This window comes from Sprattus sprattus, assembly GCF_963457725.1.
Source record: "Sprattus sprattus genome assembly, chromosome: 18".
NCBI lineage: Eukaryota > Metazoa > Chordata > Actinopteri > Clupeiformes > Clupeidae > Sprattus > Sprattus sprattus.
This window is the reverse complement of record NC_137916.1, coordinates 18,434,562-18,458,696: the sequence shown is the minus strand read 5'-3', so window position 1 is coordinate 18,458,696 and position 24,135 is coordinate 18,434,562. Positions and strand designations below refer to the sequence as shown.

Here is a 24,135-nt window from a genome sequence, read left to right as displayed (position 1 = left end):
TGTTGTCTGTCATCACTTGACCCAAATTGCAAGATGACTCACAGCACATCAACACATACACATTCTCTCAACCTAATATTGTATAGCGGACCCCATCCTGTATTGTCTCTCCCTCTGGTCCTCCTGAAATACGTCTGTTACTATCCCTCTGCTAACAGTGAAATGTTACAGATTTAGTTACAAAGCAAGTCACTTAGCTTCAGCTTGTCAATTTTAGTTATAAAGACTTTAGCTAGTGAAGCAGTAGATTTTTGCATTGAATATTATTATAGGTGCACTACCCCACACATTATTAGTAATGAGCTAGGATAATGCACTTTTTAAAAACAGTTTTGGAGTTATTGACATGTGTCAGTTGCAGCCTTTGAGTGTCAACTTGCCTGTGGTCAATGGTAATATCCTGTCAGTGTTGTGTGCATTTGTGAATTATTTGCCCTATTGTTGGGGTCGACTGGTGTTCTTATGTATTTATTCTTTGCCACTTTTTGTTTTCATATTTAACACCACTTAATTAGAAAACCCCACAAGAATCAAGATCTGAATCAAGTTTTCCTCTCTAGTTCGTCATACAAATAGCCTACATTATCAGTGGGGAGTGTCGCCCACTCGCCCATTGTGCATTTTAATCATGTTATGGTAAAACAAATTATTTTTGCGGGAAGACGCCGCCTGGATTTCATTGTTTAAATGTAATTCCTTAAATGCATTACATCACATGCAGTGATATCTGATATGCTGCTGCCACCGTGTGGTCAAATATGTTTTATAGTGTATTTATTGTAAATGGGCCATTGGGGTAGGGAAAACCGGGTGCACCTCTCCTTATATTTGATAAGATAATTGGAATATAATTAAGCAATATAGCACGAGTGGGAGTGGAGTAGGTAAGGGATAATCCCACGGGTGGTGTTCGGCCGTAGCCACCGAACACAGCCACCTGTTACTTTAGATACGGTCAAAGCACATCAACTGTCCTGTCATAATATTGCACACAACTTAAGTCACAAATGTGCCCCACGGAAACGACGTCTGTCTATAACTTTTGACAGAAATTGTTACACAAATTTATAAATGTAACATGCTGATGCCTCCATACGTGTCGTCTATGTTTCATTGCATTACGTTAAACACGAGCTGAGAAATTAAGCATGTTACAACTGTTCCCGGTACAACTGTACCCGGTCTCCCTCAGTTACAGTAGCCTACATGTTATAGCTAAAGTCGTTGTCATGACATTTAGACGTCATGCTTTATGAGAACACTTTTCCAGCTTTGTGACGTAGGGTAACCTGAAAATTCTATAAAGCAAAGTGACAGCATTGATTAATTAACTTGTAAGGTGTTACTCCAGTGCATGCATTTTAGTATAGCTTCTTACAATACACGATGGCGAGTACTTCAGGAAGATTTAACTCAGGACCTCGAGACCTTGGGGTATGTAGTTTTGTCGATGTAAAAATGAGAGGGGAAACAGCATATTGGCCATGAATTTAGACTCCAGGCAGTTAAAGTAATGGTGAACTTATACCATAAACATTTGTTTGCACAAATGTGAGTGCAAACTACATTTGACAGTATTTTTTGTTGTGTCTTTTTCTTGCAGAAGATTGTGCGTCAATATTTTGACGAACTCCTTGATGTGGACTTGTGTAAAATCAGTGTCCTACCTTTCACCGAGCAGTTTTCTGCTGAGTAGGTCACCTTTAGATGTTCACCCACATCATGGAGTTGCTTGGTGAACCCTTCATATTTATCTATGTCACCATCAGTGTCCATGAACAAGTGTTTTAAGCTTATACTCTCTTTGTATTTCAGGGAATTGCAGATGATCAGGGCTGCTTTCCTTATCACGGTAAATTGGTTTCTAATGTTTGCCTTTTAATGTCTGCTTTGAGTGTGTGACTTTTTATGAGCCTGTTTGTGTGTGTATTTGAATAATACATACAACCTTGCACAACATCAACACTATATTCTCCATGAGTGCAAGCAGGTGCATATCTCCAGTATGTGTCAGTCAATCTATGATTTTTATAATCTGGCTCTAGTTCTCTGATGAGGAGCTGGACTGGGCCATAAGGAAAATTATAAGATGCGTAGGATTCCTCACCCTGGACATTTTGATGCCTGCCTTGCGGGTGTGCAAACGAATGGAGCCAAGTGCCACCCAGGAGGAATCTGCTGTTCTAAACTGCCACCCTGTACTCCTGGTGCGGGCTGCAGCTGGCTGTGAGGATGTCCCCAAAGGTCCCCAAACAGAAGGAGCCGGCATCGATGAACTGGCCCACAAAATTGGTTATATGGAGAGCCCCATGCCAGCCAGCCAGTCACGTGCTGACTTCAGTCACCTATACTTCAAAAGATTATCAGAAGGCAGACAGACCCAGGCTAAAGAATTCAAGTTCGTTGTTGCCAAGGCCCTGGAAATCCCAACATTGCTCCTGGAGACGTTGACTCCTGGGTATGCTGTCTGGAGGACAGGGTTCTACGCGGGCTGTCAGGACATCTCGGAGTTCTTACAAAAAAATAGAAATCAAACTCAAACGAAAGAAGCCTTCATTGACCTTATTCACATAACATCAATGCTACTGATCGACTTGAGGAAGTTAATTTCACGCGGGCAATCCACCAGGGCAGAGGGAAGTGTCACCCAGGAGGACAACTACTTTCAATTTGAAGACTTCGTTATATTCATTATGGAACACTTTGTACTCGAGGCATCCAGAAACCTACTTGAGAGACTCGTAAATGCCCCAAGTCGCTTACGGTTGCAATATGAATCCAGAGTGAGGACACAAGCAGCAGAGATGCCCTTCCTTCCACAGGTACTGCAAGGTCCCCACAGCAGGAAGGTCTACACAACAGATTATTCCATTAGAAGAAATTAGCATCGTTTGAAACGTTGATCACCTCACTATTCAAATTTATACATCAAACACAGTTTTGTAAAGACCTGTGTAGAAATACAATCAGCTATGCATGAAATCTTAACTTAACTGTTGCCACAGGTGTTTGTGCTAAATAGAGGGCCAGTCATGAAGAAGCTCAGCACAGCCATCTCCAAGAACGTGACTAACTTCCTTCATGACGCCGTGGACATGATGGCCAGAAAGAGAGGTGATTTGTGATTGTTTGTTGCCCTCACATTATTATAGAGCCAATATATTTTTTTCCATTAAGCCAGATGTAAACAGATACATTCTTGCTATGTTAGATAGTTAATCTGTCATTTACTTTAGTCATTAGAAGCCAGCATAAAAAAGCAACCTTGTTTATGTTTTCTAGATTTGATGTTTAGTGCTGAATATCAGCTGGTGATAGTAACCTCTGCATGGCCTGCTGTTACAGCCTTGTTAGAGTCTGACACAGAAACTGAGGCTGTCTCAGTCTCAGAGTACTCTATCTCAGAGTCAGATTCCTCAGTGTCCACTTCCCGCCTGCCTGAGGAGAACCTCCGGTCTCAGGACTGTGGTGGACACAGTGGAACTCTGTGCCCTGGACAAGGGGGCAGTGTTCTGGCAGACAGAGGAGTCACTAATACCCTGATCAGCTCCAGCAGCAGCAGCAGCAGAAACAGTAGCTGCAGCAGTATCACTAGCGAGATGAGTAGGTCTCACAGTACCTCCACCTGCTCTGTGAAAGATCTTCCTACTGAGAGACCACATGTGTCCTCCTCCAGCCTTTCCACCAGGCCAGAGGAGGCTGTTGCAACTCTAGCCATGAGCTCCCACCAGGTAAAGGACATTCACAAACCAGCTACTAAATCAGATAATTTGGAAAGGTGACGGTGTGAAAGATGAACTGATATTAGCATATACGGTGATAGATTAAGTCATCCACAATAGTTAAGAAATAAAACTAAGCCTGCAGTGTTGATGTGCAAAACTTCAAGCACCAACCTGTCAACAGTAGTATTTTCCAGGCCAGTCTCTATGGGAGATCTCTGTTGCTGTAATCATTCAGTGAACTGTGTGTGTGTCATTGTCATTCTTGAAATTTCAGCAGCAGTGCTTATTCTCTTCACAGTAGTTAAGATACTAACTAGGTCTTGTACACGCAGACTGGAGAACAGTTTTTACCCCACGGCCATCAGGCTGCTAAATGGACATTGATACACTACCGCCACTTTGCACTCGTCACTTTACATGCACTGTCATTGTCACTTTCATATCTGTTTGCACTACACTTACATATACACTCACTCCCATCCTACTGTTTGCACTAGCAGTAATACCATAAGGAAAACTGCACTACCTGTAACTCCCTCACTGGGTTGTATGTAGGTTAGTAAAGGTCAATAGGTTAGCATAGTTTATTATATGTGTATTATATGTTATATGTATATATGTTCGTATTATATGTATAGGCTGTTATATGTTTAGCACTGCCTATTGTATATTTATCTTGTATATTTAGTAGGGTTACTTAGGTTTTTATATGTTTATTATGTGTAAATTATGTTCATAGTACTTGTACAGAGTGTACACCATGGTGTGTTATGTTAATATTATGTGATGTTATGTAATGGTAGGTTTTTTTGGCGGCGCCTTGTCATAAGAATTTCAGTGCCCAGTCTGACCCTGTGTCATTTTGTGCATCTGACAAATAAAATACTTGTAACTTGTTGTACTAGACATTACTACTATAGACCTATAAATAGAAAGACACTTTTTTTTCAGTTAAACTTGTCGCATGTTGTGATTATAGTAAAGTAATAAAACAATGTGTTCTTTCATCGTTGTTGATCTTTCAGGACTCAGCAAATGTGAAGTCCTTAAGAGGAGAGGATAAACAGCGGAGAAAAAGGATCTTTACAATCCACTGGAAATCTAGAGTTAATAGAAATTTCACATCATAAGATTATAAATATTAATATTGTACATTTAGGATTATGTTGCCGCATTCACATAATAAATACCATCTTCTTTCCACCCTCTCAACGTATAGAGATCTATAGCTCCATTGCCAGGTATGAGTCCAGTATTCTCCTGTGCCTAACCTAGTATTATTCATTATTATACAGCTTGAAGGTAGATAAGGGTTTTGTCATGAGAGGTATAAAGCAGTGATGTGCTCTGTATTACAGTGGTGGAGAAGCCTGTTGCCCATTCCCCAGAGAGGACCAGGAGGCTATCGCTGTCATCACGCTTAGCCTCTGGCATCTGCAGACTCTTCTGCTGTGGTAAAGGTCAGGATTGACCTCTTGTGGCAGGAATATGAGTTGAACCTCCTTTAATTTCAATGTTTTGCTTTGGGCCTGAAGATTCAAGGTCCACAATCCCATTTGCTTTGGGCCCAGGGGCTTGTTAAAGTACCGATCTGACCACTTTCAAAGGACCTTCCCTGTGGGCTGAGGGTGAGATCATAACGGGCTGCAAAAGGGCAGGAGCCACGTGCGCCAGTATTGTTATGATGCTCTGAAAGGAGTTAAAAATAAAATCCTTTCCATTGGACACTTGAACTGTGTTGTGAGTATTTCTATGTAACTGCCAAACACACACTGGAGCAGAACATAAAAAGCTGACAAGTTGGACGACTTCAGGAGTAGGACATGTTAAACAACCCATGAGTTCCAACATGTATCACTGTGCAACTTTCGAGGCAAAAATAAACAAAAATAACATTCAATTTCTAGTCTTTTTTACACGTAGTAAGTTTCAATAACTCCATACCATTACATATCGACATTCAAGGAGCAAAGATGAGACGTCGTTGTGTGGTGAGAACTGATAGAAAATCGTAAACAACAACAATCTTTATTTATTGGTGCCACCAATAAATAAAGCAGGATCCGAATGCGTGACTTCACTATTTGCGAGCGCATGGTTCTATTTCATGATGGCGGATCTAAGTTGTTCCGAGACGAAGACGAAGAGAAAGCATGTTCGACCTCGTGTTTTCACAACACCACAGAAAAAACTGAAGTTTCATAAGAAGCATATGGGTGTCGTGTGCTCTTGGGCGATACATTTGACGAATGGAGGAAGCTAAGCAAGAAGCTCGTGCTGCAGAGGGACAGCGAACTTGCACGTGTGCTGTTGGAAAGGTAATAATAATAATAATAATTCATTTTGTAAGTACTAACAACTGTATTCAATTACAGGCATGAAAGTACTAACAACTGTATTCAATCCGTGGGCCACATTTGCGGAATATCATTGTGTAACATTCAAATACCTTAGAACAGACAGCACTGCCTTGCCTGTTAGAATCTCCGGAAGCGTTCGGGACTCATCGGAAAACTCAGAGAATAGCCGACGGGAATCCTGCTTTATTTATTGGTGGCACCAAAAGATTGTTGTTGTTTACGATTTTCTATCAGTTCTCACCACACAACGACGTCTCATCTTTGCTCCTTGAATGTCAATATGTAATGGTATGGAGTTATTGAAACTTACTACGTGTAAAAAAGACTAGAAATTGAATGTTTATTTTTGCCTCGAAAGTTGCACTGGATGCCTTTAAGGCCAATGCATTCAGATTCAACTGTGTATTACTTTACACTAATGTTTTAACTGACGTTAATTATTGGAAACGTTATGTAGAACATTACTATTTACAGACAAAAACCTATGCAGGCTGTTTTTGTCATTGACGAGACAATCATCAGAGCAGTTTGTATTGTACACTTTTAACAAGCATGTATTTACTGTTTTTCCAGTCAAACTAAAAATCCCATCATTAGTGTGGCAAATCAGAAGTAATGGTCTTGTACTTTACCAGTGCTGTGTGCTAAGGGGTCATTGTCCTGTTGGAAGATGATCCTTCGACCCAGTCTGAGGTCCTAAGCACTCTCGACCAGGTTTTTCCTAAAATTGTTTATTGGTCAACAACAGCAAAACTTGGTAAAGGCTAGAAGATATTCAAGGCAAATATCCACCAAATTGCTGGCAACTTATAATGCATAGTGAACATGTAATAATTTGGTTGTATGATCCCCAAGAGAGCACCTAACTAGCACCTAAGCTTAACTTACACTTAAGCAGTGACAGTCCCACACTTCCTTTTCTTTTTCTTTCTATGTCGTTTTCTATTTCTTGAAAAAAAAAAAAAGCAGTATTTATTGTTACACCAGGTTTTATTGCTCTTAGCTTGATTGTTCTCTCCCTTGTACATCGCTTTGGACAAAAGCGTCTGCTAAATGACTAAATGTAAATGTAGAAAATTTTTTAAGAAACAAAAGAAATCACAAAATTGTGGTTTCTCTACGTTTTATATATACAGTAAATCAAGGCTTTCCTCATAATACCTCAAGAACAAAAAGGAACAAAAAACTAAACGAGTCAATTCCTCAAAATGTATTTTTATTAATTGCTAGTGCTATACTCATAAAACTACTAACTAAACTGAAATTGAAAAACAAAACTGAAAGACTAATTAAAAACAAAAGGTTTTGAGATGTAAATGTCAAAACTATAACTGCCTGTAACCTTACCAACTTGGCAAAATATTATATAGGCCACTGTGATGTGTCATGACATTATACCACTAAATAGACGTAGGCTGTGGATTTCCTAATGCCTCATGACTCTTTTTCCTTTCCCAGTTGTGCCGACTTCAACACATTCTATTCAACCATGGCTCAAAAGAGAGCAGTTTCTTCTGTTTTGTTTTTTGTATTCGCAGTTATGTAGGCTACAACTGCTGTCTTGAACATTTTTACCTTAACACATCTTCCCATGCAGTAAAAGTTTAGCCCTTGAAACAGCTAAAGGCCGTTTTATGGTCGTTTTTTAACGCAGAACTGTAAGCACGTAAGATACACAAGGGACTCGTTTTGGTTTACGGTTCCTTAAGGTTCCCTAAGGATTGTGCATGTTGCAAAGCAATTCAACGCCAGAACTGTAGGTTTTCTTTATTGGGACTACGACTGGGACTCTCAAACAGGTTAAGCAAAAACATGTTAATCCAGTCTTGGATCACAGGCGGTTCCTTGATAAGACAAATGATGCAATGTATATGAAACTAATAAGTATGAATTTTCAGAATCAGATAAAGCAATGGAAGTAAGTAAAAAAAGGTGATCCTCACAGGCTCAGAATTTCCCCTGTCTTACATACCCATTTGCCTCATAGCCACATGCTTTATTTCATTACATAACTACAATAGCACACAGTGGAGCATATTCCTCTGCCAAGGGCAAAGGCTGTCTCTTTAAACGTTAATGAATGCGAAACTGAATTTGTCCAGGTGTAATGTTCACGAAAACGAAACTAAATTCATATAGGCTGACCGTGAGTTCCATCCATTCCCAAATGTTCTTTGGGGATGTTTTAGTGTACTGTGTACATTATGACAGTAATACAATTCTGACAGACATTTCACTCTCCATATTATAAGATTTGTTTCAGAAAGAAGGCCTGTGGCATATGGGGGATACATGAGTTGTAACAAGACACACAGACAAGACACTACACTTTGTAATGATGTCTGGCTTCACCTGCATTTACCCACAGTGTGCTGCTACTAAATGTGTGGTGTGAATAGGAACTCTTGCAGACCACTTTCCTCCCTCCCTTAGTGTTCTTGACAGGCTTTGACTGGGGGCCTATTGGGATGGAACAGATCAAGATGCAAGTAAGTCCTGCCAACTCCACACTAGATAATCTCCCAGAAGCCATTGCAAGGAGATGGTACGGACCAGGCTTTGTGAAGTGCTGCACCGCAAGAGAGGCTTCTTGTGGGATGAGGGTAAATGTAATTTGTCATTTGAAGTCTATATCGGGTAAATACTAAACTGCACAGTATCAAACAGATTCACTAAACATCAGAATCAGAATCAGAATCATGTTTATTGGCCAAGTACATTTTCATATACAAGGAATTTGTTCTGGGTTTAGTTGCTCTCAATGTACTTAACTGAAAATTTACAGTATATAACAGTTTAAGATAAATTAAATAAATATAATATATAATATAATAATAAAATCATTTGTCAACTGTTCATTAGAGTGACAATAACGGGGGAAAAACTGTTCCTGTGTCTGGTGGTTTTGGTGTGCAGAGATCGAATCATGGTGATTTATGAAGAACTTTAGACATGGTGGTACCCAAAAAGGTTAAATGTTAAAACCAATGTTAAAATAAATGGGCAAGGGTTCACAGGGCTATGTATTGAGTTTGTATTACTATCCAACATGGTCCAACATGGTCACTGTGTTCACCCTGAAAATATGTTACTAGCCAAGTCATATTTCCTGAACATGAAAATGAAAAGAGAAAACACGCATATAGGACCTGCAACTTATTTAAGACCCACTCTATAAATGAGCAGGTGCATTTCATTGTTATCACAACCATATACATTTTAAGTAGCCTAGTAGTCTACAGTGGAATTTATATTAGGTTATCCATAGATAACAGGACGTAAGCCCAGAGGAGAGAGAAGAATAGGTGAGGCAGCCTTCAACACTTTCATTTTCATTTTGTTTGATTAGCCACAATGACGCAGGTGGAATTACAAGGACGACATAAGTAAATACATTGCTTGAAGTCACTAGCTGTCTCCATACCAGCAAGTTTCATTTCTGTTGTAGCCTAGGCGATTAGTTTCATTTTCCTTCTCGACGTCACCAACACTACCTAATGACTTGCCTTCTCATGAACACTCATGACTCTCAGATTACTGACTGCTATGTTTTTGATGTCCTTGCCAGTAGTAGGCTAATTGCCGTTATTACATGTAAAACTAGACCTATCGGTTTAAGATGTATTGTTGGGGGAAAGTTAAACTTCAAGAACTTAATATTCTTAACAAGAAGGATACATACTGTCATACATCCGATGTGGTACAGGCGGCTGTCCCCGCAGCAGCAATCTGCGACCTCTCCATTGGAGAACGAGTGATCGCGATCCTGAGGGAAAATGGAAGTGCATCAGTTGCAGTGAGATTAAACAGTCAAAAGGGAGCAGCGTGGGAACAAAGTAAGTTGCGTCAGATACTTATTGGTGGTGTTTCTTAAAGTGCATTACACAGACCAAGGTTGTAGCTTCCTATTATTTCAAAGTGTAGGCTATTTAAGTATTCTCATCAGCAATTTTTCAGATCGGATTAATTTCCAGCAGTGAATATTCAAATGAATAGTTTTCATTTCATAAAGCAATTTTTACTTTGGGGTGTCTATCTGTCAGAAATATTTTGTACGTAAAACAGGGTAAGCAATTTATGATTCAGCCTAGTGTAGCCTATAGGCCTATCAGTTTTGGCCATCTTCAATTGTGCAGTCAACATCTTGCGTGAAATTGAATTCACTAATCTACCCTACAAAGCACAGACTTCTGTTTATAAGAGACTCAAACTGAAATTCTTAATGTGGCATGCTGATTCCATCTCTCATATGAGTTTCATCGCATTATGTTAAACACGAACATAAATTAAGCGCATTATAACTATCGAGGAACTTGAAGTACAATATCTGATTAAATACCGGCCTCTATCGAGCAGTTTATATATTCATTAATCTAATGGGAAAGGACATTCGTAGGCTACACAAACAAGAGGTCATTCAAGGAACTACTCTTTTTTTTTTTTTTTTTTTTTTTTTTTTACAGTATACCTCCCCCCTGTTTTCGCAGGGCATTTGTACAGTTCTACATTTCTACAGTTTGACTTGTGGAAGGAATTTGTGTTGGCCTACAACCTTGACATTCCATACATTTGGGAATGGCATGTGCATTATGTATATGAATACTCAAAACATTTATAAGCAGATGCCATTCTTGATCTATAATATAAATAACAGTCAACATTATTTTGAATTTAGAAAATGTACTTTCACTTTCCATTTCTGCAGTCAGTCTAAGAAGGAATGGCAAGATTGTAGCAGTCTGCGTTGGAGCAACACATGTTGCATTGCTTACTGAACAGGGCACACTGCTTCATTGGGATTCCTCTGATGTATCCAGCCTCCAAAAGTAGGTGTCTTCTTAGTTCCACAGCTATGTTTACTATCACGGACTTTGCCAAGCTCATCACGTTTATTTGGTTTTCATACTCAGGGGCCCGGCAACCTTCCACAACAGACAAATTGTACAGATTGCTTGTGGGGACCATCACACAGTAGCTCTTGCCAAAGGTATTCATGTTATCAATTTAATAAAAATGTAAAGCATATTGTGTCACTCAAATGGTTCTTTGCAGAGGCAACAAACAGTGTTGCTTCTGGTTTTGGCTGCAGCTTTCTTTTTGAAGAGGCACCCGCAATTAGACTAAACTAACACAGAAATGAATCAACACAAGACACAGGCTAAATGATGGACATTATATATACACCTCTACTAGACACAAAAGGGACACCTAACCCAAACGATAACAACTACATAACCACAACAAACACACACGCTCAATGCATAGTTGGAACACCCCCAGCACACTACACATATTATCAACTTTTATTTGCACACACACATTCCCAGTGCGTAAACAATTAGTTTAGTAATGCCATACTGTAAACATATGGTCATTGAGATATACTATGGCCCTCTGGAGAGCATCAATTACCTTTCTTATTACCCATGGAGGATTAAGGAAGATGTGGCAGAAAAAAATCATTTTGTGTAATTTATTGATAATTGTATTTATTGTGTATTGTTTGATGTTTGCTGAAGCCTTCCCTGTGAAGATGTATTCTGCTTTCAGACGGACAGTTATTTACATGGGGCCAGAACTCCAACGGTCAGCTAGGTCTGGGGGAGGGGGAATCCAGTACCTCGTCCCCCCGACCCCTCAAGTCTCTGGTGGGTATCCCCCTGTCTCAGATCAGTGCTGGAGGAGACCACAGCTTCGCCCTATCCCTCTCAGGCGCCGTGTTTGGCTGGGGCAAAAACAGTGCTGGCCAGCTGGGCCTTGGAGACGATACAGGTTTGTACAGGGGAAGCAGAGGATTGTTGCCTCACAGTGAATCAACATCATTTATACTGTATAATTTAATCAATCAGTAAATTCTATGTTAACTATTGCCCTCTATCACATCCAAAAATAAGTAGGGGTGGGTCACTGTGTAACCAAAATATGCCCATCCTATTGTGCAGAAGAAAGGAGAGAGAAAAAGTATTACATGTTTATAGACACAGAATTAGATAGGCAAAGGTATTACAGCTTAAGCTTACCCAGTTGAACATGACACATCGGGATTGGTGCATTCAAACTTTTCAGGAAATGTGCTCTGAATGGAACATCATGGTACTGGATGCTACATCATTGGGATGGTACTGGATGCTACATCATTTGGGTGGTACTGGTACTTGTTGTCTATATGTATGTCTGACTGTATTCATGTGACTCTATGTGCAGACAGACTCAGTCCTGTCCCTGTAGTCTCCCTTAATGAGAAGAAACCCATTTCCATTTCCTGTGGAGCAGAACATACTGCTGTGTTAACCAAGGTAAAGGTATCTCATTATGTCTGTGTGTGCTGGATATATGCATATATGTGTGTGTACTCCTGACATACTGAACAGGAAAATACTTTCATGTGTTTCTTTGTCTAGGGTGGTTTAGTGTTTACATGTGGATCAGGACACTATGGCCAGCTGGGGCACAACTCTATCCGAGATGAACTACGACCACGACTGGTGGCTGAATTCTGGGGGTCAAAAGTGTCTCAGATAGCCTGTGGGAGGTAACATTAATATGTAAAATGTATTTAGAACAGAAAAAATTAAAAAGCAATACTTGGAAATCAAAGCTGTATCTCAGTGCACATTTGTTTCTGTCTAAGATATCACACATTGGGACTTGTTGAGTCCCAAGGAATAATGTATGCATTTGGATGTGGAGAGCAAGGACAGCTCGGGAGTGGCCTGACAAACAATCAGACTGTTCCTCTACCTGTTGATCTACCACAAGGTAAAACATCCCTTTTACTTCACACATAGTTAACCCTGAGCTGTGCATCCTTACAAAGTTTTATTCTTAGTTGTTTCTTAGGTAAACATGCAAGTCTTGATATAGCCATTCTTTTCTCTTGTCTATTGGGGCATATTGCTCAAAGATTTGGCAGTGGTGTTAATATATTATTGATTTACTTTTGACGGAACATAAGTATTTCAAGGCAATGAGCACTTTTTATGGTAGACCTGTGTAACACTATACATTGCTGTTACTTTGGTATTGCATTTGAATCAAGATGGTCAAAGGAGTCCTCTATATAATGCGAATTCAATAAAAAAAAAGTGGTGGCATTGCTAAACTGGCTGTCTTGTGCTTTTTTAAACCCTAAACAGAGCAAAACAATGGCAACACCATTAAGATCATTTTTGCAGGGGCTAACCAGTCGTTTGCTGTTAGCAGGTCTGGAGAGGTAGGTTAATTGAAATATCCTTCAATTGAAAAATTGCATTATTGCAGTTTTATGCTCTACTCCAAGACTTGATACGTTACATTATTCTACAGAATTGGGTTGCCAGTCATCCTAATTGTGATCAATTGAAGAAGATATGGGAGTTAGATTTAGAGATAGCAGACAGATGGATCTCTAGCAACCCAAAACATTGGATAAGGACAAAGAGGTAACCAATTATTGCTCAGTTACTATGGTAACATTTGGTTTTAACTGTATGAACTCATTGAGAAAATTTAGAAAAATACGATAACACACAAAATACTACAACACATTGATTCCTGCTTCACTTCATACTTTTAGGAACATCACAATGATTTTCTCATCTGTCTCATGTATCAATGGAAGTTTTCTTAAAAAAAGGTAGAGGTAATTTGCTCATTATATTTCTTCATAGTATTTCTCTTCCATACACCCTTTTAAGTACTTCCATACTTGTGTGCAGCTCTGACAAACATTACACGACTTCACAACATCAGTGCGGTTTGGATTTGTCCATGGCTCGCCAGTTTTTTGAGAAGCTGTCACGGAAGGATAAGGTTCTGAAAGAGGTAGCATTCAAATGTATTCTCTTTGCTCAATTTACGACAAGTTGCAATTTGTGACAAGTAATGGCAAATCTTGTTTTACTTTTTATATTGATTTCTGCTAAATATTGTCTTACAAATAAGAATATATTGCTGAGTTATCACACCTGCAGCCTCTTTAGCAGTGTGAAGACTGTGGCTACTCCACTCTGCTTGTCTGTGTTTGTTTCAGGTTGAGAGTGTGGTGCAGAAGCATCTGCTCCCCTCCCTGAACCACTGCCCTGCTGGAGGTGAGGCCCTCAGGGTTTACCTCATCCTGCCTGAGCTGTTGAGGGTGCTGCTCAAACAGCAGCTGGGGACAGACCTCGCTGTCTCATTGGCTGAGGCCATTCTCAAGCTGAGTCCTGATTTGTTGAAGGTTCTTGGTGAGTAGCCACTGATATTATATACCTTAACCCTAAACTCTAACAATATGGTAATTTTGTTGGTTGAGAAGGAGCATTCTTGAATAAATATGCAACATGACAGTTGTTTGACCTCACACTTTTAATGTACCTCCATGTCACCCCCCAAAGAATGCATTGGGTTTCTTGTAATTCAGCTTCTATACATGTCATACAGCAATAAACACAATATTTTAATTCCTAATAATATGGGCTAGTCCTATTCAGCTGAGCAACATTTATAAAAAGATACAATTAGTTTTTGTCTTTGCTACATGTTTGCAGGCAGTATTTATGGAGGAAAGCAGTTCATTTTGTAACTTAATTGGGAGTGATGTTCAAGTAAACTAAAGTAAAGTAAAGTAAAAGTAAAGTAATAAATACAATCTAGTAGTGATCCACTACTAACAAATATACCAACAATTATCTAGTACGACCTTCGATGAGGGGTTCAAAGTTTCTTGAGTCATACAAGCTACATGAAAAACTTTATAAAGAACCTTAGGACTATGTACTGTAGGGATGGGAACCGAAACCCGGTTCTTGTTTAGAACCGGTTCCTAATGAGCCGAATCTTTGGAATCGTTAGCCAAATTCAAAACCGGGTCTGTAAACGGACCTCTGTGCCGTTTGCGCATCCGCGAACGCTTCCTTTAAAAAATCAGACCGCAGCAGAAATGGCAACTAGAAAGAAGCGATCTAAAGTGTGGCTTTATTTCACTCGAACAAATGCAAACATGGTCACTTGTAACGTCTGTAAAACATGTATTTCGTCAAAGGGAGGGCCATCTACTATGAATAAGCACTTGAGCACACAACATGGTATTAAATTACAAGATTGTCATGTTTTTGACTAACTAACGACGGCGCTTCATCCCTAACTTACCAAGGTAAACTCCTCAAAATGTTTTATCATAACGGTGTTACTCGTGTGTTATCAGCAAACGTTTGCGTTGTCGTGTTAACCATAACTAAACTTAGCATTTAATTGCTTAACAGAATGGGCGATGTTGGACATTGTCATATAACGTAGGCTAGCTTAGCTGTAGAATCTTCTATTTTCAGCCGTTGGCTTGAGGCAGAGGCAGTGCTTGCCTCCCCTCTGTTGGTTCTAGAAAGTTTGCTGATAACACAGGAGTAACACCGTTATGATAAAACATTTTGAGGACTTTGCCTTGGCTTGGTAAGTCAGGGATGAAACGCAAAAGACTCCGTTAATAATGGCGTTGCCTAGCAACGCGTGCAGCTCCCTAGATATGGATACGTTTCTCTTTCAATTCAGTGGCATAGCAATAGTTAAGTTTTAAATATACTGAGTGCCTAGTTTGCGAATCATCTTTGTTCAAATACGTATGTGAGGCATTGTGTGCATGATACAAGTAAGTATGTTTCAGTACGTTATTGTGTTTGTAGTGGGTTCTACATTGCTATTAGAAGAGTTAAGCATAATAGTTCGCAATTAGCCATACAACCAAGCAACCTACAAGAAAATATACAGTCCTTCAGTTTACTCAATAACAAGGGCTTCATGTCAGATCAGACAATTCAACGATTTTGTTAGTGCCATTTTAATGCCAGATTTAGTTTATCTCAAGAGTGCAATGAGGGAGGGGTTTAGATTGGACTAACTTAAACTAAACCTGGATGCATTGTAATGTTCCAACAATTATGAGACATTTCCTGAGGTATATCTGCTCTGGAAAAGAAAGATCAGTAGGTAGCAGAGGAAGGGTTGTATAGGGGTTGTTTGCTATTTCACTCATTCACTCATCTATACAGTATAGATGAGTGAAATAGCAATCAACAGTGCTCTGCAATGTCAATGTATAGCTTTAGAGTTGACACTCTCACCACATATGCATTTAAATATTGTTGTTTTATATTTAGTGGCAAGAATGTCTGTTTTTTAATAAAAGTTTTTGGTTATTTATGTAAACATTCTGTTTATGGTGTGTGCAGCATTCTAGAAATTTATATAAAAGAACATTAATGTAAAAAACCCGTTTGTGCTCTTTTTTCACCCCTTACCCAATAAGAATCGATAAGAGAATCGATAACGAATCGAATCGATAAGCAGGAATCGATAAGGAACCGGAATCGTTAAAATCGTAAAGGTTCTCATCCCTATACTGTAGAATGCAAAAATGTATACTGAACCGTTGCTTTGGATAAAAGCATCTGCCAAATACCTGGCCTTTCCCGTTATCTTTAACCTAATCTGGATGCCATCCATCTGATTTGCATGTGACCTGAGAAAAACACATGTGACCTCTGTAATAACTGCAATTATGTTGAGATTATTTGATACATATATGCTGTGTGGACATGATAATGAACCAAATAATGTTTGAACGTTCAGAAATCTGCTGTGATAATTGCTTTGACTCATAAAGTCGCACCAGACCACCAAAAGCTCATGAAACTCAATTACATTCAGTGACTTTATAATTAGATTGAATTCTCTCTCACCTGATAGGGTGCTGAGTTTTATTTCAGCTCTTGAGTTTGAATTATCTTATTGTCTTCCTCTCTTCTCGTCTTATTGTGAAGTCAATAACTGAAAAATGAGTACCTTAAAGCAGTTGGACATGGTACATGTCACAGTGATGTCTGTGACACACAGAGGGCTGGTGGGGATCCATGGGAAAAACAATGATGACCAAGCACATCAAGGTGTGGAAAAACGCCCTGTCCTTCCTCCTGAGAGCCAACCTGTTCCAGCACTACAACCCTGGTGTGAAGGCTTCTCTTGAGGTCCTCAAGTGCCTTCACAGAGTGAGTGTTTCTTTAGCCATTTGATGGCATTTCATGAGTCTAAGAACCATAATGATGAGGTACTACTGCAGTATTGCAGGAACGGAAAAGCTAATGCGGGGGTGCATCCCCTGTCCCCCTCTTACCACTGCTCAAATACACGGTGCACAATTAAAGGGTCAACTAATTCATGAATGGTGACTTCATTTGTGCACATAGACTTGGGGTAGATTAAAGATAATTTGTGGGACCTTACGCCACCTTCATTAGAAAGTAGTGTTGCACCGATACCGATACCAGTATCGGATAGGGCCCCGATACAGCACTAAAATGGTGGTATCGGTATCGGCGAGTACCAACAAATAGTGCAGATACTTTTTTTTTTTTTTTTTTTTTTTTTATCAATGGTTTGGTCCACAAACAAAACAAACACACAAAGAAACAATACAGGGAAAGAAAAAAAAAAAAGAACTGACCAAACTTTAACTCTATTGTGTTCAAAATCAGAAAAGCCACTGTGCTGCTCAGTAAGGTAAACCATCAATTATAGAGGACTAGTCCTCAGTTATGTCTGACGTGCTGAAACTGTCAAGAAATGTAATTTGACTTTCTTACTGTTACACTAGTATTATACATGGGACCAAACCATTGATTAAAAAAAATATATTTTTCAAATTTCAAACAGTGGTATCGGTATGGTATCGGTATCGGCCGATACTGCACAGCCAGGTATCGGTATCGGTATCGGAGCCAAAAAATGGCATCGGTGCAACACTATTAGAAAGTACACATTTTTATAACTGTGAGGTCTGCTGTGTATTTGGGTTTATTAGTAGTGTTGTCTATCCATCCATACTGTCAAAAATAAACCTCCTCTCATTTGGCCAGAATCGAGGCTTGGTAATTAAAAACCCATAAAATCAGGTACTTGTACTAAGACTTACTGAGCTTTGAACATCTTCCTGCTCAGCTTTTTCTTAACTACAGGAGTGTCATGGTGATGAGAAATTTCTCAAATTTTCTTTGAAGGCTAACAGGAAAGCTGAGATGTCTAAGCAAGTTCATTTCACTGATTTCTACATAGAGGAACTTAGCCAAAACTCCATCATGCTTCAGACGGATGTGACATTGTGGAGACAAATTAAGTCGTCACAACTGCAGGTATCAGTGCGAAATATTCTAACTATATTCCCATATCTCGATGAATTTGCATGGATACTAATGCTTTCATTGTCTGTTTCCTGTAGGAAGTGGAACTGACACCTGCGATTTTCTGCCGTTTTCCATTCCTTTTAGATCTATCGAGCAAGGTGCTAATTTACCATTATGATGCTCATGTTACAAAGGTATACTTCTTTCTCCTCAATTATTATTCTCAATATGTTGTTATGCTATTCAATATTCGTATTACTCATCATAAAACATTAGAGCGCCCTACCTTATAACTTGTCTATGAAAGCTAAATGATGTCACCTTCTCAGAATAACATATCAGCAGTTACTTGACCTATTAAGAAATAATAAATAGCTTGATAGAATTTGTTACAGCATGGACCTAGGGGAGTCCGCATATCAAAGTTCAAAGTACTTTATTTGTCATTGCCACAAAGACAACGAGACAGTAGAGGCAACCAGACTTCTTACACAGCTAAATAATAATAAATAACAATTAATAGATAGATTCATAAATATCATACATAAAATAATAATAGTAAAAATAATAAATGCAATATATTTCCATATCTCCATATTTCCATATTAAGGTGCATCAAGTGTTAGAGTGCAGTCCATAGGGGGCGGGGCGGGCTGGGCCGGGGGGAGATGAAGGGGGGTGGGGTGGGTAAGCTGTTGAGGAGCCTTATTGCACAGGGATAGAAGCTCTTTGCCATCCTGGAGGTGCGTGCCTTTTTTAATCTGAACCTTTTCCCTGACGGGAGTAACAGGAACAGATGATGGGCAGGATGAGAAGGGTCTGTGAGGATTCGTTTAGAGCGCTGCAGGCAACGGGAGGAGGAGATGGGCAAGATGTCGGGCAGCTCTACTCCAATGATCCTTCCCGCTGTTTTAAGCAGCCTCTGGATGGCTGCCTGCTCCGCCTTTGTACAGCTGTAGGACCATACATTCAGGCAGTATGTAAGCACACTCTCTATAGCGCAGCGGTAGAAATTATACAGCAGCCTCTGAGGAAGGTGTTCTTTCCTCAACTTCCTGAGGTAAAAGAGGCGTTGCTGGGCCTTCCCCAAAACGGAAGCTGTGTTTTTGACCCAGGACAACTCCCCCGTCAGAGTCAGACCCAGAAACTTTAGAGAGGTGACACGCTCAACCTCTTCACCGTTGATGTAGAGTGGGAGATGGTGATTATGCTGGGAAGACTTCCGGAAGTCAATGATCATCTCTTTTGTTTACTTAATGTTGAGACTGAGGTTGTGCTCAGAACACCAGACTGCCAGGTTTCCCACTTCTTGCCTGTAGGCAGCCTCATCGTTGTTGGAGATGAGGCCAAGCACTGTTGTATCATCTGCAAATTTGAAGATGTAGTTGGATGGGCAGGAGGGAGCACAGTCATGGGTGTAGAGGGTGTATAAAAGTGGGCTGAGCACGCAACCTTGTGGGGCGCCAGTGCTGATGGTCAGATTTGAAGAGTGATGCTTCCCCAGTTGTACACTCTGTGTGCGATTGGTCAGGAAGTCCAATACCCAGTTACAATTGAGGTTTAAGTCCTGAAGTTTGGAGATGAGTTTGCCTGGAAGGATTGTATTGAATGCAGAACTGTAATCTATAAAGAGAATACGGATGTAAGTGTTCTTTAACTCCAGTGCAGTGTTAAGCAGCAGGGCTACTGCATCCTCTGTAGATCTGTTCGCTTTGTAGGCAAATTGGTGTTGATCAAAGGAAGCTGGTGTGATGCCTCTTATGTGTTTCATGACCAGCCTTTCCAAGCATATGATGGATAAGAAAAAAAATACCTCATACAGCTATTCACAACACTTGCATCTCATGATCCTGACATTGTCTGGGTTATTTGTATGTCAGGTATCCCACCAACTGTTCCATCACCCAGCGTTCACTGGGAGGGAAGGTCCTATTGTCTTCCCTGGGGAGGTCCCTACTCCTGTGATCAACCTTAACATCAGACGCACCCATCTCCTGGAGGATACATTTAGGCAACTGGGCGCCACTGACCATGAAAACTTCCAAAAACAGCTGGAGGTAAGCACATCTGTTGTTAGGAATGACAAGGACGGTGATAGCTTTATCTCTGATATTCATTGTCATTTTGCGTTTACTGCATTTGTGGTAGGTGTCCAATAATTACATGTTTTTAGGTCCAGTTTGTTGACGAGACAAAACTGACACTTGTGCAAGCAAAGGATTTTTTCCTTCACACGTTTGATGACTTGTTTACACCTGACTTTGGCATGTTCATGTACAATGACACCAAGACTCTTATCTGGTTCCCATCTAAGGTAAATGATTTCCCTTTTTGGAACACAGAGAGTCTTCAACCTTGTACTCTGTTGTACTCTTCCTTATCTGTTGACCCTTTCTCTTCCCAAACAGCCAAAACATGAAACCAAAAGGTACTTCCTTTTTGGAATACTTTGTGGTCTAGCCTTGAACAACAACAACATTGTACACCTGCCGTTTCCTCTGGCTATGTTCAAGAAACTTCTGGGTGTCAAAGTAACACTGGAAGACCTGACTGAGTTCAGTTCTGTTCTTGGAGAGTAAGTATGCACACATGATTTGATAAAAATGTACCGGTTGTTGGAGTTATTATTAATTACTAATGCTGTACGAGTGCAACATACGTGTTTGGATTGTCTTCATATGTGTTTTGTTTCTGAAGGAGCTTGCGGTACATCTTGTTGGACTATACTGATGATGACATTGAAAATCTAGACATGACCTATTCAGTAAGCAATTTTAAGTTAAGCACAATTAACTGCAATAATTAGCAGTCAGATGAAAGAAATTCATGTATATCATATTAACAGATTACCTGGGATGACACTGAAATTGAGCTGGATCCAAAAGAAATGGGAAAACCTGTGACAAGCCAAAACAAGTACTTCACTTCACATTTACCTTTTTTCTCCAAATGTAATGACACTGACTGTGGTTGATCTTTTTGCCTCCATGTCATCAGTGTAACCATCCAGATACAGACACGGAAGTTTCTTTGTCATGTTTGCCTATCCTTGCCAACAGGAAAGAGTTTGTGCAGGCCTATGTGAACTATGCCTTAAACAAATCAGTGGAGAGGGTGTTTGAGGAGTTCAAGAGGGGCTTCTTCAAAGTGTGTGCCAGAGACGTGGTGGAAATGTTCCACCCGGAGGAGCTGAGGGGGATGATGGTGGGGAGGGAGGACTACGACTGGGACAAACTAAAACAGGTGATTAGTCTACCTATTGTGACTATGCAGTCTTACATAGATGATACACTGGGCTACTTCATAGTTAGTATTCTTTTCAAATATCACTATGAATTTGAAACCCTGGGCATATGTGATGTTTGGCCCTGATGAAAAGCTGTTTTTTATTGAAACAGTGCCTAGTGTATCATCAGTTTAATATCTATATTACTGTTGCTGCTCAAAACAGTATCTACATTATCTATACCACTATTGCTGCTTACCATGTAGGCCATTCTGAATATCATTTCATTGTTGTTTTGTTTTGTTATTACACTGCTAAACTGTAAATTGTAAATCTCATGTAGAACACATTGTATGAGAGAGGATACCATGGAAACCACCCTGTGATTAAAATATTCTGGGAGGTGTTTGACGAGCTTTCTCATGATCAAAAGAAAGCCTTCCTCTGTAAGTCCAGCACTAACATTCTGAAAATAGTATTGGTAGACAATCTCAGGACATAACAGGTGCATGGATGTCTGATCCTATTCTATTTGTTTTTCTTCTTCTTTTTTCTCCTTCGCCACTGGGTGACTCTCCCTCTGTCTTCTACCCATCCCTGTCTTCTTTTAGTATTCCTGACTGGCTGTGGTCGTGTGCCCATCTTGGGCATGGATCAGATTAGGATGACCATACGTGCCTGGCATGAGTCATCTCAGGATCATTTCCCACAATCCCTCACATGTCATGCCATACTGGACCTTCCCATGTACCAGTCCAAAGAGAGACTCCAGACTCTGCTCATTGAGGCTCTGAACCACAACAGAGGCTTCTGGAAAGAATGAGGAACCCTCACAGTTCTTACATGCTGTCACAGAAATATCTCCTGAATCACACATGTATCACACTTATCACATTGCGTATATCACATTTGATATATCATATCACGTTTGTATCACTCATTTTGTCATATTAATGAAAGTATTCAGTTTATGTAGGCTCTTAAAAGAAATATAAGATTCACTTTTAAATCATCTAATTATGTTACTCATGTGCACTAAAAGGTAATGTTTCTTTGATAAAGTGTATTATTTACAGATAAGTTACTATTTAGCAATGCACGACTATGATTGACAGCACTGTATGTTGCATTTTTGACGTATGGCTGCAGAGCACTAGCCTGGTGACACCAGCCTACGTATTTCCGCCTGAATTGATTTCAAGCTCATACTCAGTCTGGCCTAACCCCGTTGACAATCGTCTCCAGGACTCAAAATTTTGTAGGACCAATCAGCGAACAGTTCAGAGCTGTGACGCAAAACTCGCCTTGGAGGAAAAGACACGAAAAGCTATCGGAAAAGTTGTCTCAACTCTCGAGAACATCAGAAAATTAAAAGGAGAACAAGAGTATTTTCTTGTAAGTTTTATGATTGGAAATGACGTCGTAGCTCTTCTCCCAACTGGCTTTGGGAAGAGTTTAATCTACCGAATGCTTACTAAACGTTGCTGATTGGTTAAGGGAACTCCAATGATTTTAAACCTCAAGATAAGCACCCGCCCACCTCGGAAACCAAAATGCATTGCGTTGGCCCAGACTGAATGAAATGGAGTCACAGGCTGGTAATGGCCAGGCTAGCAGAGCACTGGAACAGCATGTAATGCACCAACAGAGGACAGTCATCATCTTGACTTACAATAAAGGTCTGATATACTCTTAAAATGTGACCTATGTTTACTTATGTTTTCCTTCAACCACGCAATAATATGTAAGGGTACTCATGCTCATCGTACCTGTGAAATGTATTTATTGATTACACAAGCAGAGTCCAGTCCAGAGTTTGGAACTTGACAGCCAAGAATCTAGTAAGGAGGTATTTAAGGAGATTCTGTGAGAGTTCAGTGCACTGTAAAAAAAAAACTATGACTGGGACTCTCAAACAGGTTAAGCAAAAACATGTTAATCCAGTCTTGCATCACAGGTGGTTCCTTGATAAGACAAATGATGCAATGTTTATGAAACTAATCAGTATGAATTTTCAGAATCAGATAAAGCAATGGAAGTTTACCAAAAAAGGTGATCCTCACAGGCTCAGAATTCCCACTGTCTTTCATATCAATTTGCCTCATGGCCACGTGATTTATTTCATTACATAACTACAATAGCACACAGTGGAGCATTTTCCTCTACCAAGGGCAAATGCTGTCTTTTTCAACATTAATGAAAGCGAAACTAAATTTATATAGGCCAACCGTGAGTTCCATACGTTCCCAAATGTTGGGGAAATTTTTCTGCAGATTTTCTCGAAAATCTGGCAAGTAGGTTTTGCATAATTTTGCTAACAAACAAACAAACAAACAAAAAATACTTCATACATTAATTACATACTTTACATACATATACTGTATATCAGTGATGAACAATTTATGTAGTTTGTACAATAGTGAGCCTCTGAAAACCACTGTGCAGTTGGTAATGGCCATGAATTACTTTAAATTAAGCAATCTCTTTATTACCATCATGTTCCTTGAACATGTTTAAAGGTCAAATGTTTTACTCATTTAGTAAAATATCACATGTACAATTTGAGTGTGTTCTTTGGGGATGTTTACTGTGTACATTATGTCAGTACTACAATTCTGACAGACATTGCACTCTCCATATTATAAGATTTGTTTCAGAAAGAAGACCTGTGGCATATGGGGGATACATTGGTTGTA

The 24,135-nt window shown here is 39.7% G+C and overlaps 1 protein-coding gene across 1 annotated transcript; it reads left to right on the top strand.

The window, feature by feature from the left end:
- Positions 1–1,386: 1,386 nt before the first annotated feature.
- Positions 1,387–22,262, top strand: LOC308379142 (E3 ISG15--protein ligase HERC5-like; the record flags this gene model as incomplete). The annotated part of the gene is made up of 24 exons (XM_080856197.1): positions 1,387–1,434; positions 1,604–1,692; positions 1,816–1,852; positions 2,046–2,822; positions 3,006–3,114; positions 3,346–3,731; positions 8,485–8,688; positions 9,792–9,921; positions 11,636–11,857; positions 12,290–12,381; positions 12,487–12,617; positions 13,783–13,888; positions 14,097–14,289; positions 16,931–17,082; positions 18,091–18,222; positions 18,309–18,407; positions 20,094–20,270; positions 20,387–20,527; positions 20,622–20,788; positions 20,911–20,977; positions 21,059–21,129; positions 21,273–21,456; positions 21,783–21,885; positions 22,051–22,262. 24 exons carry the CDS (start codon positions 1,387–1,389, stop codon positions 22,260–22,262), a joined length of 4,029 nt encoding a protein of 1,342 aa, XP_080712323.1.
- Positions 22,263–24,135: the final 1,873 nt, after the last annotated feature.